This window comes from Hylaeus volcanicus, chromosome 3 (assembly GCF_026283585.1).
Source record: "Hylaeus volcanicus isolate JK05 chromosome 3, UHH_iyHylVolc1.0_haploid, whole genome shotgun sequence".
Lineage (NCBI taxonomy): Eukaryota > Metazoa > Arthropoda > Insecta > Hymenoptera > Colletidae > Hylaeus > Hylaeus volcanicus.
In genome coordinates this window covers 10,450,255-10,467,909 of record NC_071978.1, presented here as the reverse complement: position 1 = coordinate 10,467,909, position 17,655 = coordinate 10,450,255, and the positions used below count along the sequence as shown (strand labels likewise).

The window sequence follows — 17,655 nt, the reverse complement described above, 5'->3', positions numbered from 1 at the left end:
CCATCAGGACCGAACTCTTAGAGGAAATTGTGGTTTGCTGAAGCCAGCGGAGCATCACTGATTTCCACCGCGAATCTGCTCGCTTCAAACAAGTACAGAATAAAATTGTTGGCATTTACGAAGACCTTTCTACGGATGATTTATTGGAATGATGCCTCGGGGGACAAACTCGGAATAATAACGAAAGTTGGTGTGCAACACTTTGGGAATTCGCACAGAAACATATTTTCGCATTGCAGAAGTCGGCCAGATCGCAACTTTTCTGGCAGCGTGTACGTTTAATGACGGATTTGCTTCTTTCTTGGAAATTATGGGGATTACGAAAACAACATGGAGGCTTAATCCGTAATCCCTGTGATAAGTATAAGTATGCTACTGATAATCATGCGTACAGATTGCGATAAACTCGTTTAAGAACGTCGAAAGCAGATTAAAAAAATATTATCGAACACACACTCACGTTGGAACGGTTTTAATGACCCATAATGAATTCTTGACAAAGATGTCTGAATTTGTGACTATGATTTTGCTGTTGATAACTGTTCCTTGTTGAATAAAAATTCGAATTTGAATTATAAATATAAATATTTGACGAGAAGCTAATCACAAGGAAATTGTCGACTTTAATAAAAATCGGTCACAGATTATAAATTAAACTTAAATTTTTATACTAAAACAATTATTCGGTAAAAGAAGAGGATTTTTATAAAGCAGCAGTCGTTGCCAATACGTTCATAAAATCTTTTACCATTGTTATATACCACGAACGTTATATAACGTTATTATACTTTAAACTTTATTTCTGAACGAAGTTTTCCGATCCTTCAAATATTCCAAAATCTTCGCCCTAGATATTTAACAGCTGTATCATTTCAAAACTTTCTGTAACCGGATCCTCTCTTTATTGCAAATACTCGCTTATTGCTCCGACCACGGTATAGTTCTGCTCGCTTTTATGGTTTCCAACAGCTGCGAAATAATTTTCCCCGATATCTTCACCGTAGCGTTAGCAATAAAATTGGTCCATTCTATTTCTCGCATCCACGTTTCCTTTCTTTCCGCGCGATATGTCGCCAAGTTCGTGCAATCGGTCTAACATGCTTCGATTCAGAAACGGGAGTACATGTGCGGGAAACTCATCTCGTAGCTAACACACAGTTTGCATGATAGATGGTCAAACTGGCGGTGTAAAAATTGAAGCTCTCCCCAAATTCGTATAGGTGTATTAACAGAAGTCTTAGACAATAGATGCAAATGAAGTAATATAACATGATAAAATATAATAATATAATAAGGCAATAGAATAAAATTTGAATTGTGATAACATTTTGACTGATGGGGGTTAGTTTTAGAACAAGACAAGAACAAGTGACCAAGTAAGCTCTTGTGCTAATTTTCAAGATTGATTTATGCATTACAAAACAATATTTAATTACTTATATTCTAATTGTTTTTTGTGCTTTTCAGATAAAACTCTAGGTATCCAATCTTTATCACATGAAATTTCTCTACCATCGTTCACATTGGCCCATTCGAATCGAAAACGGCAAGCTCACGCATTTTCTGCACGAGTTTGTAACTGTTTGCCGACTTTAGACGAACCAGTATCGTCCTACAAATCCTCTCAGTGGCCTTTGATGCGTTTACTCCACTCGAATACTTGTGTATAGGAAGGTCAACTGTCCGTAGCAACTTCCCTCATCATTTCAAGCACATCGATGGACGTACACCAAAGTTTAAAATATAATTTAATACTCGCTCTTGTGTCCATTGTGTTTCTCGAGCAAAATCCACTGAAATGCTATCACTGAAATGTCAACCTTCTGCTGCGAATACCACAAAAGCTTCAGCTACTTCGAATGTCAAATTTAATCAGTTGATATTTTAATATTTGGAAATATCAAATTTTTAGAGTTGATATCTTGATTGTTAGTTGTGGAACAGAATTGTGTAGATCAATTATTTCAGTGTTTATGCTGCTATTGATACTGATTCTTCAAATTTGAATTCAATATAAGGAAATGTTCTTCAGACGTGAAACTTTATATAAATGTGTTATAAATATAAATTTCTTTGAAATTCTACACCAGAAGAGCCTCTCGCCAGTGTCCTTTGATAGCAATGATCCCTTTGAAGGAACTTCGAATATGAATTTTATAGGTTCTTAGATTACCGTCCGATCTGCATCTGTCCATAGTCGTCAGCAGCCACATCATATCTTTCATCTTTCATCTTTCATTTAATAAAAAAAAAAAAAAAATTAATGATAGCCTTCTAATTCAAACAGTTACTTTATAATTTCTCTAATTATTCTGATTTTATGATTATGAATTTAGTACTTTAGGAAGATAGTCTTAAGATGCTATGGAAGGGTATCGCAAAAAATCAGTTGCTTTGAAGTTCTACGTCAAAAGAGCCTTTCAACAGTCTCATTCTCAGAAAGTAACTATCCCTTTGAAAAAGCTAAACACGAATTCTACAGGTTCTTGGAGTCTTGGATATAATCCGATCTGCAACTAGGATGCTGCGCACGGTTATCAACGGCCACTTTGCCTTGACATGAACCTGTGCCCCCAATTTATGGAACATCGACAAGCCGACTTTCAACGGGATCGTAAAGCCGCTTTTATGGCGGCATTATACGAGATCGAAATGGTTGTACCTCCATAGGAAACATTACTCCCGTGGCACCAAATAAAAAATAGACACTTTCACCAGGAACTCATCCTTGCAAACGAATCGAGAAGTTTTTCAAAAGTTCCCACCTCTCGGTAGGGAGAAGTTCGATGTTCTAATATTATGTTCTTTGACTTTGAAAATTTCGGACTTTGAATTTCTAGGAAGCTGTGGTGTGGAACTGATAAGGTAAGGGGAATAGAATTCTATAAGCTATGATCTTGTAAGAGCGTGCTTGCATGAGGAAACCAATCCAATGATTTGGCTTATAGATGGAAATCTTGTGACAATTGAAATTCGCGTGTCACTTCAACATAACATACAGAGTGTTAATAGAAATGTGTAATAATTTCGTGAGATCAATTTCTCGTGACAAAATGAATCAAAAAGTTCTTTTCCATTTTGCAATCTGAGGCTTCGTTACCGAGATATAAGCAGTGAAGGTTTGTTCGAGTGCGAACGTATGGTCAGGGTGCGAAGAGCTGGACTAGGATATAAATGGCTCGCCCCGACAGTTACATTCGTTAACTTTAATTAGTTATATCTAGATAACGAAGGTTCAGATTGCAAAATGACAAAAGACTATTTCGTATATTTTTACTTGAAGAAGTCATTTTGATAAAAGGTCCCACATTTTTGTTATTATCCTGTATAATAATATGGATGAATAGATGGAGTACTATGAAACACCTGAAATATTTTTAGCATATTAAACAGTTTTATTTTAAAAGATATATCGTGAATTGTTTTGTGTAAACATAATATTTAGCTATTATTTATAACCAAGACAAATATTAATGCGATATTCTATAAAAATATAACCCTTTTGCAAACTAAATCCTACAATTCAGCTAATTGTTGATTTTTTGTTCTTTGAATAGATTCTTTTGAGCATCATTTATGATCACCGCCTCATTAATATTATGTTATTTTGTGATCCTACATTACCATATACGTACTGTTAGTGTGTTAAACGCTTAGTTCACTTGCAAGATATATTATCTATATTTACACAATCTATTTCAATTGTTTTAAAACATTTTTTTCATATTAAAATACAAGATATAATATAAGTACAAGGATTCCTAGACTTTCACGCAGTATTATAAAAATGTATATGAATTTACCAAAACTATTAACAAATTTTGTCCCAGTATTCCCTCGATGCTTTAATTTCTGTTTGCTTTAAAAATAATAGTTCGTCCCTCAAGAGATGAACAAGTGAAGGATGACACAGATCCTCGAAAATTAAAAACTGTTACATCGCGTAAAATCTCAGATATTTCGCAAGTGAAGTGTATTTTTAAAATGAAGCGAATCAATTTATAGATATCTTTAATTCATTGTATAAGTTATAAAAATGATAATTGTGGAAAAGATGGTGCAAGAGGATTTCTTACAGCAGCAGAATATCTTGCAGCAGCAGAATAGCTACAGAAATAAAATGAAACATGTATGAAGTTCCAATTAAAAAGAATTGCAGAGTTGTACGTACACACATCGATGAATGGTTTGGAAAATAATTTCATGGGAAAGTAGATCTTATAAAGCGTGTAACATTCTTCTTTATCGATTTTTTCTATCCTTGCCTAGAGAGGACTTGTAGATTAATATTTAAACGAGACATTTAAGGTTTATTGACGTAAAACTCGATATTTATGAAATGACATTTTATAATCCTCTAGTTTACTCCTTAAACTTGACATATTTCACAGAAAGTGACCGACATATATTTCTCAGATTAGAATAGTGTAAAATACGTGATGTTTAATACTATTTAAACAATTTCTCTATCTTCTCAAAATGAAAAAGAAGTGAGATAATGTTTCATTTAGTGTTTTTAAATATTCACGGACCATACATGGTTTACTTAATTTGTTTAATAAATTTAATATAATAATTCTTCAATTGTTAATAAGATGTTTTCCGGAACTTCTACTTGATTGAAAGTTCACTTGACTAATAGTTACTCAGGTGAGCTTCTATGCTTCTATATTTTAATTTTTATTAAATAAATAACAACTCAATACTTGTGGAATGAGAATAAAAAATTATCAACGATGAGTGATACGAATAAATATCACGAATGATAAGGATATCACAATATACGTTAAAATCCAGAATCATAAAATATTACAAGTAAAAATAAGATTAGTAAGAAACAGAATGTCATCCAATTGGAGTCTGAAATCGATAAATATGAATTTTGGGTGAGTCGGTGTTCTGGAAAAGGTGACGTCTTGCGGAAATAAAAAATACACGAGAATGCTTTTCGCATTCCGATAATGGGTTTGTTATCGAAATAGATACATGTCGTCGGGATAATCTATTACATTGATCTATAAAATTGAACAAATTTAGAAAAAACAAGTCACTTTCTAATGTCGGAAATTGTAAAGAAAAATGATCATTTAATACGATAACCAACAGAATAAAAAATAAAATTTCTCCTTTTTTTGAAATTATATGTTATACAATTATTTTATGAAAAGGACTGAAACGTGCAGTTGAAGTATTTAATGAACAATATTAAACAAATACCTGCAATGATATATATGTCTATACTTTGATTGAAAATGGTATGTTTAATAGTTTATGCGCAAAATTGCGGAAACTTTTCATGCATGATTGTCGAACTCGTGGGTTTCCTCGATAAACCGAGGCATGCGGTCAACGATAATTATTTATCCTCGGTCGTGGCTGATAACGTTCAATGAGCCAGTGTGGCGAATATCAAGTCTTTTGTCAACTAGTTGTATGTAAGCATGAATGGTTAAATACACGTGCTCGGGCTACATTACGAGAGCTGTTCATATTAATTAAACGCGCCAAGCAGGTTTCGGGGCATGCAACAACCTATTAGAGCTCTTTATACCATCAGAAGACATACTAACTTCAAAGATTCTAACTCATACTCATTGACAGCCATTATTACTACACTCTAAGATTATATTCAATAACTACGTTAACGATTACTGACACAAGTGTTAGAAGAGGAAATTCAAAACAATTATTTAGGAGTAAAAGATTCACTTAGCCGTAAATATAAAATTGTTTCATTATGCATTAAGTGCGAAGAATATAATATCGTGACTTGGATAACTGGTCAAGAAAGAATCGAACATTACTTGGAGATGCAAGATTGTTTGAATCTGGAAAATGAGATTATTACTTTGTGTTTGCATTAATATTTATATAATATTGTTGAATCGTGAATTACGAATAAATGCTTAGAAATATTCGTGTACCATCTATTTTAAGTAATATGTTTTATAATTCGTAGAATAATTTCTTTCGATCACAATGATTTATAACTAAAACTTTAAATGTTAATTTTCGCAGAATATTATAGACAAAGCGAATTTTCCAAATTCCAATGTGATTCCAGTTTCACTTTCACTTCATTAATTTAAACATAATTATCTTTATTCCACTTAACAATGCTTATCCTTTCACGCAAAGATCATTCCGGTGTACCGCAAGTCGCTCGTCCAGGACTGTGGGAGATTGCAATCTTACCAATCACATTATCATTACAGTCTCAACGAGTTCCGTCTCACTTAACGTTTTTTTACTTGGATTCCCATTCCGCCTTATGCACGCAAAAAAACGAGGCATATAATGGTAGGTGCGGATGCGCAAAACGATTGCATAAAAGGACTAACTAAGCCGCACTCACAATGAATAGAACTCTAGATTGCAACCTTGCGTTTGACTGCTGCATCTAATGAGTTGTAAACAAACGCAGAGCAGGAAACTGGATTCTATCGAATTTTTTCATAGCCTCTGACAAGACAAATGATGTCGGAAGAAAGGATATGTAATACACCACCGAGTATTCTATTTTTATCGAACAATGGAGTGAATAACAGATTCTTCGAAATTGTATTCTTTTCTTGGCGCGTTCTTGAAGTAGTAACTATTTATACACTTAGAACATTTTTTTTTAATATGCTAAAAGGGGCAATACACTTTTAATATGTGATAACATATTATTTTCTCCTTACCCAAGATTCGATGTACGATTAATTATCTTCGACTACTATGGTCGTAAAATTAATTTCAATTATTATATCATTAAAACAAGTTAAACAAACGAACTTACACATACTTGCCATTGTTACATACATTATATTAATATATTAAATTATATTAACCGAAAATATTTCACTAGATTCGACACATACTACTTGTCAAGATTATTTCAATGATAAATAATAAAATTGCAGGTTAAGATTTATCCTTAATTACATTAATCGTGAGATATTTTAAGTTTCTAAGGCCTAGTTCTTCATGGTTGATACTACTTGATATTTTCAGGAATAAACCGTGACCTTTGAATAAGATACTCTGATTCGCCAGCATTGCAGCTTCTTCAGTGATCAAATGACATACTGGTATTGTCATCGATATCGTTGATCCATTTCAGAGTGTCATTTGACCCCTCAAGATGCTAGCTGCAATACTGATGAAATGAACAGTGGAAGTTTGGGATATCTCATAATTAACGTAATTTATAATATTTTAAGCTATTTTCTCTCCCTTTTATATATTTCTCACGTTATGACAGCAATTGTTGGCGTTAATTTATCATAAATAGTTTTGATTAGTAGCGTGTGTCAAATATAGCGAATCGTTCTCGGTTAATATAATTTACTATACAGATATAAAGTACGTCTAACATAATTTCAATTTCGTTTGTTTGACTTTTCTAATGATGAATGAAATTAATTTCACGACTTACTTGTTATCATATATCAAAGATGTATTTTAATGTTTTAGCATATTCTACAAAACTATCTTAGTGTGTAAAAAGTTACTTAATATTTCATAAATACTCCATAATATATATTTTTAAATAATGTACTTTATATCGTTATATTTAAAATGTTTTCGATGTCATCGCGCTCAGTATCAATAAAAGAATTATACTTCTCATTTCTGTATGTCAAATACATTATTTTATTTGACTTCACCAATAGCAAAAAAGGTTGTGCACCACTGAGGGACACTAACAACAAATAATCCCAAAGTGACTCTGATGGAGTTCATCTGGGGTTTCGGAAATTTCCGTATCGTAGGCACTAATGTCACTGATAACTTTACTGCATGTAATGCAAAACAATGATCTCTAAATGTTAGTTTATCTGTAATGGAAATGCAGAGTTATTCAGAGACTTCTACATGTTTCCAAAAATAAACGTCGAATGCGCAACGCGCCAACAATCGTACGTTATTGAAGCGATATGGTTTATAATTAACGTCAATTGCGATTAAAAACAGATAACATTAAATTAATTCACCTATGACTGTCACTTGATAATCAGATGTATCTAGTAATCAATGCGAATTTGATTGCTAGATCCGATTATTAATAATTATCTTTTATATTAATTATTATATTAATATATATATTAATAAAAATCTGTATATTTACTACATATTGGTTATTTTGTCATTTTTTAATCTTTGTGTTTCCAAAGTTTAAATGAATTCATTATTTACAATTTTGATAAGTTAATTCCAGTACTTTCTTGTCTGCACAATATCTAATGATTGCATTATTTATTGATGGAATTTTCCCGAAGAAGACATAACAACAAGGTCGAAACATATAGAGAAATATTTATTCATCCTTTGAATATCTATTGCTATTGTACTTCTATCATTTTACAAGCATTATAACGAATTCTCTTAATAAATTTATGTATAGAGTGAATAGAATAATAGATGCAGAAGTTCCATCGGTGAAGTTAATTGATAAATGAAATTTTTGTTTATTTTTTGTAGAATATATCATCCAAATTCATATCAGAATTTTCTTCAGCCGTGCTTCAGGTTTATCTAATAATTTCAAGGTAAATTTCGAAACAGCAATTCAAGTATATTCTCATAAATTCGTTGTATAAGTAAATAAAATACTATTTCATTGAGTGAGACGAAAGAAAAATATTGTTTGTAAACGTACACGCTGTCGATGATGAAAGCTGATACAAGCGTATAATAATATTAAGTCCGTTCTTAAGTCTAATCGGTGAAACTGCGGGCCCCTGACCCCCCTGACAAACACTTTCATCTTAACACATTGTTAATCCACAATTTTACACAGAAGCGACTTCATGTCACCGGCTATTATTTCGTAATTGAATGTGATATAAACTACTGAGTGATATAAACCTAAACACTGAGAAAAGTATATTCTATTGTTAAAAATGAATCAAAACCCGACAGGACTAAACACGACGACCAAAGCTTTCGCAATATTCTATATCGCCCTGGGTTTCATAAATTGAAATAGATAATGCAAGTGCAAACACGAGTTAACTCGTAACTGGTCAGCAATGTGTTAAACAATATTGCTCTTATGAACAACTTCAACTTCGTTTCCTACTGTAACCATCAACATCATCACTGCCATTTTCAGAAACAGCTCAAACTTTAACCTACCAACCTACCTAACTTTAACTGCCTCCAAAAATAACTGTAACCTCGCCAACAAGTTAAAGAAAACATCATCATTCATCAAACCCAACCCACGATCAACAAAAAAGTTGTCGACCCCCGCGTTCCATTCTCCACAATTCCAGAAAAGGTAAACACAAAACATCGGCGTCGCTCGTTCGGGAGGTCCAAACCGCGAAGATCTCTCGACTAGATACCGTATGACCGCTTCCGAATATCGAATCCATGGCGACGCAGAACAAAGGAGCAGCCTAACCGGAAAGAGCAAAGTTTCTGGGCCAAGAGCGTTCCGCGGCGTTTAAAGGAGCCGCGAAACCTCGTTTTGAAGCGCGGAAGGAACGCCGGGAGTCGACGGTGCACCTTCTCAGTTTCCCTTTCACTCACCTATCGCAGTCCGTGGCCTTGACGCTGGCATGTCGGATCGTGGCAGCATCGGTCAAGGCGATCGCGGCCAAAAGAACGATCACTGGTCCAGCTTGCATGGTGGTTCCTGGTAGGGGTCACACAGGTCGACCCCGGGGTGAGTGTCGTCGATGAACCTCTCGCCGGACCTCGGTGAACCTCGGGCTGCCGGATAAACGCCGTCACTCCTCGACACAGCCGAATAGTTCAACGATCAGCCGACCGACTGATACGGCGTCGCGCCAGTTACAGAACGTTACGATCGCGTCCGGCTTCCGACGGTTCGCTGCTCGCGCTTACACCACCGTCAAAAGGCGTCCTCTCAGGCGAATCAACGAAGGAGGGCAGCGTGGCATAAGTCACAACCGGGGAAAATGCAGAAAGAGTCCGCTCAGGTTCGTTTTCGGACCCTCTGCGCGACCGCCAGGACTCCGGCATCAGTTATATTGAGTCCGGCTGAGTTGATAACGGCGCGTCGTTCATTGGTCCGGGACGCGAACACTCCCCCAGCCCGATTGGCTGCCGATTAAGCGACGGTTATTTCCCGACAAAGGCGAAAGGCTTTTCGCGGTAATTATTCGCGCGGCTCATCTTCTCGCGGACAGCAGCGCGCGTAGCCCGGATTTCAGGTCGGAAGTGGACGCGAATTTTGTCCCTTAACCATTCGAGGGCCAAAGAGCGATATATCGGTCCTCCATATACACTTGCAAAAAGGGCCAAAAGCGATATACCGCTGCTCGAAACTGTTAGTGCTATTTTCATTAAAACATCAATTTTACTTCACGAAAATAACGTCAGTATCTAATGCACATAGATTTATTTGTGCACTCCAATTTTATTTCAAGTTTTTGTGAAAATATTTTCTTTATATAAACTTTTTGTTTGTTATACCTGTAATGTTTCATTTTTACTTCTTTAATAATAAAGGATCTTTTTAGTAATAACGGAAGTCTAACATGTTTTTAGTATTGTGTAAAAATTTCATGAACCTTAAAATAAAATTGATCGAAATATACATTTTTGTTTACTATCATGCAGACCTGAAGATCACTTCATCTATAAACAAACTCCTGTGTTTGTAGCCAGTGAATATAAATACTGCTTGCAAGACTGATAGCCATTGAATTTTTAACACGAATTGTATTTTTTAGTAAATTTTTCATTTCAATTTCGTTACATTTAATCGTATCAAAAAGAGAAATAATACTCACTACATCTAGGAATGTGTACGAAGAGGTTAATGGTTTTGATTTACGATGCATCGACGCTTGTCCATTGGCTACAGATTCAGACTATTCTATTTGAATGTGAATATGATTGTTAGATATTTTTAAAAAATTTGATTTAACTTAATCTTAATGAGATTAGTATTTAAAGTATTTTTTCAAAAATTGTTTGTTAATTTACATACGACAACGACATACAATTTCTAAAAGTTTCAATTTTATTTCATTCGGACCACTGTGGTACGAAAACAATTACACTTTTTATACGGATTAACATTTTTTCAACGAAAATAAGCTAAAATACTGTTCGTATGTAATTTCAACGTATACAGCAAATAGTGATTGTATCAGATGTTCCGTATCATCAGGAAAAATTCCCAAACGTCACCGTTTTCCTTGGCCCGCACTTAGTGTCCCCTCGTAATATCCTGTGCACGCCTCCACGATAACGTTGATAACCAGGTTTTTGCCACCTTCGAGGAAAGGTAAATCGCTCACATTCAGAAGCATCGCGCAATGTTTGTTCATTAATATTTATGTTTGCTTGTGAGCGTGTGCGAGCTCATTGATAAGATATTTGTAAGTGGTTACTTTAATGGTACTAAACCACTTTAACGAGTGATTGAACGATACGATGAGGTTTGATCGATCAAATGCCTGTGATTTTCCACTCACAGATTACAAAGTATCATGCGTGACATTGATAATATTCAATCAAAGGATTTTTGAAAATATGTATAGAAACGGAATCTGAAAAGGAACAAATTGTCCAGGAACTATCTTTTCAAAGAGTAAACGATTATTTCACAATGTCATAACGAGCGAAATTAGTTTTAAATGTATATTTGTGTCACGTCGTAATATAGTGACGATTATTGTATCAGATTCTTACCTGCAAGCAGTGATTTGGTAAATAACATATTAGAATATAAACATTTTGTTTTCTTAATATTTAACATTGCATAATAATTTACATTTCTGTACGATTGTTACAAAAAAAAAAAGATCGACGTATGCTACAAATGTTCTAACTATGTCTGAGGTTATTCGAAAACCCAGAAGTCTTTTTAGGAACGAACAACTCTGACTTATTGAGAAAGCTAGCACGAAGGAATCCTTTAATCTCCGCAGAGAATCGACGTGTTAGACTTCGGTTTACGAAAGATCACATTGTCTGGACGGAAGAAAAATGGGGTAAAGTTGATCTAACCTGTTTGATTCCGATAGACCACGAAAAGTGCAACGAATCGACTGTCAAAGTTGGAATTGGATCAGTCGTTTGAAATTGCCCGAGTGTAAACACACTCGGTCGTTTTATTTATTTTAACACAGCGGAGATAGTTCTTCTTCCGTATGAGTGAATAAAATATTTAAAAGTATTAGTCATTGTTTAATTCTATTAAACGTTAAACGTTTTGATGTTCACAATTATATAATTATTTATCTACTTTAGTATAGCCTGTACTAGACTGTATCAAAACATCTAACCAACAATAAAGCTAAATAATTGTTTTATAACAAGATAAACACGTATCACCGATAGTCTTTCTCCACTCATTGAAAAAAAGGTTTGGAAAATAAATAAAGAATTGTTACACAAGAAATTGATAAATGAAATTTCGAAATCGATCATATGAAAAATATGAAAAATATGAAAAATTGACCTACTCAATAGCCACACTCAAGTCTCAAAGAGATCATCTGAATTGATGTAGAGAAGGAGATATTATCGAAGAAACTGAAATGCATAAAACACTTATTTCCAGTAAGACTAACATCGCAAAATAGTTGCACTGGCATTCACTAATCAATGATAAGTCAATCGCGATCATCGCTTTCAAAATACTGTTTTGAAATGTCTACCTACGATAAAATAACAGAAACTGTCAAGGTTGTCACGAAAATTATTTGATTGTTTGTTTTGTAATATGGAAATGAACGTTTCTGAATCTGTAGTACCAACTAATGAATTTATTATCTAGGTGATTTTAGGAATACTGAAATCTGAAATGTCAGTGTGTTTATATATCTACGATCAACATTGAGTGTTTATAAAATCACCCCTACGATAATACCGTTTCTACTTGAAAACCTGTATCTGACATAAATTAACAATAATGTTAGCATATACGATACATTGCGTCTGCGATCCACGTGTCCTAGTTTAGTGTCTCGCATGTACTAGATGTAAACACGTAGTTGAAATTACACGGTTCATTTACACTTCGTTTAACAAAAAATAAAGAGTGGTACTGGGACTGGAAAAGGAGTAAAATGTGGACTCGATTGCAAATTTTATGCATTTATGGTTTATGTTGATATGGAAAATATATGCAAAGTGTATGCAGAATATATTTCATAATGTAACGTAATCATGTTTATATTTTATTTTGCATAAGTGAATACATTTGGTATAAGTTTAGCATGCGCTTTTTATATTTCCATACATTGTTAATAAATAAGATTCAAGTTTTATGGAAAAACCATAATTTAGGCTTTATTGTTACATTTATTGTCTATGTTATAAATATCACGAGACATCCTTAATTAATTATCAAAGAAGCTGCATTAAACAGGATTATATATACTAATATTGCCGCGAACATGGAGGCTCGTATGTTTATCAAGGAGTGTTGGTATAATGTTCGGAGAAGTTTAAACTTAATCAAAGTTTGTTGAGAATTTGACAGCTATTATTCGCTTCTTGGGAGCGTAGTATAACTAACAAGGCCTTCATGTGCAAGTTAAACCATCTTCCATAAGATCAATAGATCAACGTAAACAGGCTCCATGGATAATGCTTTGGACTTGGTAGCTCGAAAATACTCGACAAACAGTTTGTTCGTTAAACAATATTTTATCGTTAAGAAGAGTGAAATATGAAAGACTTGACGACACTGCTCCTGTCTAATTTTTCTTCTTCTCATTTTGAATGACAATTCAAAAGGCGTACCAATTGCTATCTATACCCAATGTTCCATTAAATTATTTATTAATATAATAAATTTTGGTTCCATACTGGCCCATGAACAATTATACACAAAAATAGCTTATTATATTTTGTATGTAGAATTTCATTCAACGTATTTATCTTATAAATTGGAAGCAGTGCTTTACGCTAGAATATATTAAAAGCCCATTTCCAGCAGAAATTCAATGTAATTGTTTGGTCAATGCGAGTTTGCGTTATTTATTACATAATTAAAATATTAAAATATCGATAACTCGAATTTATTATTCTTCAGAGATAATGGTCAATTGTACAGTTGATGTCTCTGCCATTCAACGTTGGATTGTTAATTCAAATGACCCTCGTTTACTTCACAGATTTGTTCTTCATTCCCAATAATTATTCAAATTACAATAGGGTGTGGCGTGCAACGACAAGACACCAAGTGTAGAAAGAACCATAGAAAGATCGTGTCGGTGCTGGTTATCTAGCGTGACATAAAGGGCTTTCTTAAATACCTGCTCGTGCAGCGAGAAGACTATATGTATACATACTTATTTCCAGAACGACCCACAGTTCCATCTACAGAAGAATTGAAGCTTCTTCGAATGCCTTTGATGCAACTGAATGGAACTATTTTCGCTTGAATGTAATAATCCTTATATTTATATTACATTCTCATGAGGAGGCAGTGTTGGTTGAATATACCTTTGATGCTATTCATATATTACCTATGTTTGCAGCACATTGTTACTCATCCTTAAATATTGAGGAGTGTTATTTAAATAAATATTTCAGAAATACTTTCATTCTTCCAACTGTAACTAGAGTAATATTCTTAGTTGAAATGTTGTTGATTGAAGAATACTTAAATTGTGTCTCAAGAATCAAGAACAACATATCAATTCATGAATTGTACAAAATATTAATAATATTAATTTAACACTATCTGTATGCATATAATAAAACAAGTGATACCGAATACATTTTTTAAATTATTGAAATAAAACGGTATGTCTAGAAAAAAAAATGTTCGTTTCTGAGAAACAATTACTTATTACTCACAGGATACATTTTTCCTTATTCTGGACTACGTCGATTAGTCTAGTTAGTAATTAATGATTTTTAAACAATGTAAACGTATTTTATCTACAATTGTAGACTGTAATTTTTACGAGTCCTTCGCCTAAAATTGCATCGATAACTGTCTTTTAAATTCCCATTCTATTTCTCGGAACAGTTTTTATGCAATTTAATGAGTGCAGTTTGCAAATGCGCAAAGAATCTCCTTCGCCATTTTAGACCGTGAAACGTACATAGGTAAAGTTGACATTGTTGACGAACACGTGCGCAAAGTACGGAAATTATTATCGATTACTAGACGTACTTCTGCCAGTATGAATTCTAATGTATTGGATATATGCCGAGATATCCATTATTCGAATCGTTAATAACGACTCAAGAATCATGATTTTGAATACCACTGATATCCTCGGAATTGTCGTAGACCTCGAATTCAATGATTATTTTAAGTTGGATTTCAAAAGATATTTATTCACGTTATACAATAATATTTATTGATTTATTCGGCTCTGGAAAGACATGAAAAATTAATGACAGTTTTCACGATAATGTATCATAATGAAATTATTAGTTTAAGCATTTTTTAATGCAACGCTATAGTGCATTAGTGTCAAACTCTATTCAATATTTATTTACAGATATTTGTCATGAAAAATGCATCAACACAGCTCAATTGGAGGTATGTGATATTCATTATTTTTATAATACACGATAAACTAAAAATCAACGTACTACATTGTTATGTACAGCAGAAGTAATGAAACTAATTTCAACGTATTATATTATACATTCTACGATTATATCAATTCTTCGGTGTTCCTGAACTTAGTATTAGGAAGACGTATTTCGTAGACTTGCTAATACTGTGCCCTTCGACACCCACTGTGTACTGTCTAGTTTTTATCATGCAAACAGTCACTGAAAACCGCTCACGTATTTGATATGCAGAAACGTATCCTACATAGATTACATTAATTACGAATCCCGTCCAGAATATTTATTACTCGCCCTATTTCATTGCATTATATCATCATGTAAAGTATATTAGTGCTGATTGTGCATTGTTACTATTACTCTATCGTTACTATCAGCGAGAATAGTTTCAGCAAAAGCATCGAGAATTTTTTTCAGCTGGCGAATAATATAAGTGAATACTGCCACGAACAGATTTATAGTATAATCAAGCATAATTAGCACTTATTCAAAATTGACAGCTGAAAATTAATGTCGACTGTCGGTCGTTTATGTAAGTGTTAAAAGATTCACGAAAGATGGAAAAAAAATCTTCGGATGGATTTTTGATTCCAGTGGAATTCTCAGGAACTAATTTAAAGGCGGTAAGTGACGCTCGTTACATGAAAAACTGTGAGTGATTTATCGCAAGGATAAGATTTCAAGGTAGGATGATCGATATAATCGATGCTTAAATTATTCGAGAACCTGTTAATTGCAATTTTCAGCATTAATTTCGTTTATAAATCCGAGACAAGTTTGCTGCAACAGAGAAACGGAATTGATTTGATTGGCGATTGGTTGTATATTTAACCGACATCGACATCCTAATTGCCTGAATTAAACCTTGATGAGATATGTAATCCCACAATGCGCACCATGATGATAGCCTCACCCATATGTTTCGTTGTTCTTGTCTCTCATTAAAACCACAATTCAAAGATGAGGCTATCGTTTTGGTACACCCTCATCATAACGATAACAAATGCAAAATACGATGAAAGTCACTAATACTGTACAGAATATATTGTGATACAGCAGTGCATTTGAACAACAAAATTTATACATATATTTATACAATTTATACAGTGATGGTATCATAATGGTACGTACGCGATAATCAACGACGGTGATTATACTATTAATCAAGAATTGCTGTACAATGATATATTTAAAAATAATTTGTAAGTTAAAAAAAATGGATGTTATTTATACATCAACCCAATTTTACCTACGAACACTATTAATTTTGATTTTGATTTTTGTTACATAGTTTTGTCGACGAAGTATCATATTCCCAGCTCATATTCAATTATAATGTCGCCAGCGGCGTTATAAAATTTGTAAACGCACCTTCGATGGTAATTTACCTATCGGTACTTACAATTTCAATCTTACGTAAGGTAAATTGCTCTTAGACACGCTTTTCAAGGCGCTTACGTAAAGCGAATCATTTTTATGAACCTGTACACACGCATACACACATGATTAATACAAGGTTCGCGCTGGCTTTAAGTTTGCTTCATAATTTCCAATGCGACACGAAAGAAAACCGTAGCTATTTCTAGCAAAAATATTTTATCGGGAGCAATACATGAACGTTGCCGTGGAATTTCAAAAAAATTGTCGCGATGAAAGGGATCTTAATCGATTGATTTATCGATTTACTCTTGCCGCGACGACGTCGACGCCGATGTTAGTTACAGCCGAGGATTGAAACTTTTACAGGAATAACTGTTTCAATCGATTACGTAAAAGCGCTCGCTGAAACAGTTATAAAGAATCGATATGTATTCCACCTGTTGTGGTAAAAAACAGTTTTTTTTTACATATCGATATCGGCTACTACGTTGTTTATCGATGTATTTATTTCAACATTAAAATCGCATAATGGTTCTCTATTGATTCTATAGTTGATAAGAAATTTATTTCTAGTTTTTTAGTTCTAGTATTATATTAAAAATAGAAAACAATTGTTCTAGACCTTGAACAAAATAATTACTCAACTTAAATATAAGCTCTAGCATTGCTTTTCTTTAAAAGCAATAATTAAACCTGTCTAAATATTCAATGTGTTTCCATCAGAAATAAACAAATATCCTATCCATTCGATAGTTTCGAATA

General features: G+C 33.6%; 1 protein-coding gene across 1 annotated transcript in view; it reads right to left on the bottom strand.

The window, feature by feature from the left end:
- The window catches only part of LOC128873279 (trehalase-like), a 40,078-nt gene extending 29,881 nt beyond the window's left edge, over window positions 1-10,197 (bottom strand). The window contains exon 1 of the mRNA XM_054116738.1: window positions 9,523-10,197. Within this exon, the coding sequence (XP_053972713.1) occupies window positions 9,523-9,620 (98 nt within the window). The 5' untranslated portion in view covers window positions 9,621-10,197. The remainder of the gene's footprint in view (window positions 1-9,522) is intronic.
- Window positions 10,198-17,655: the final 7,458 nt, after the last annotated feature.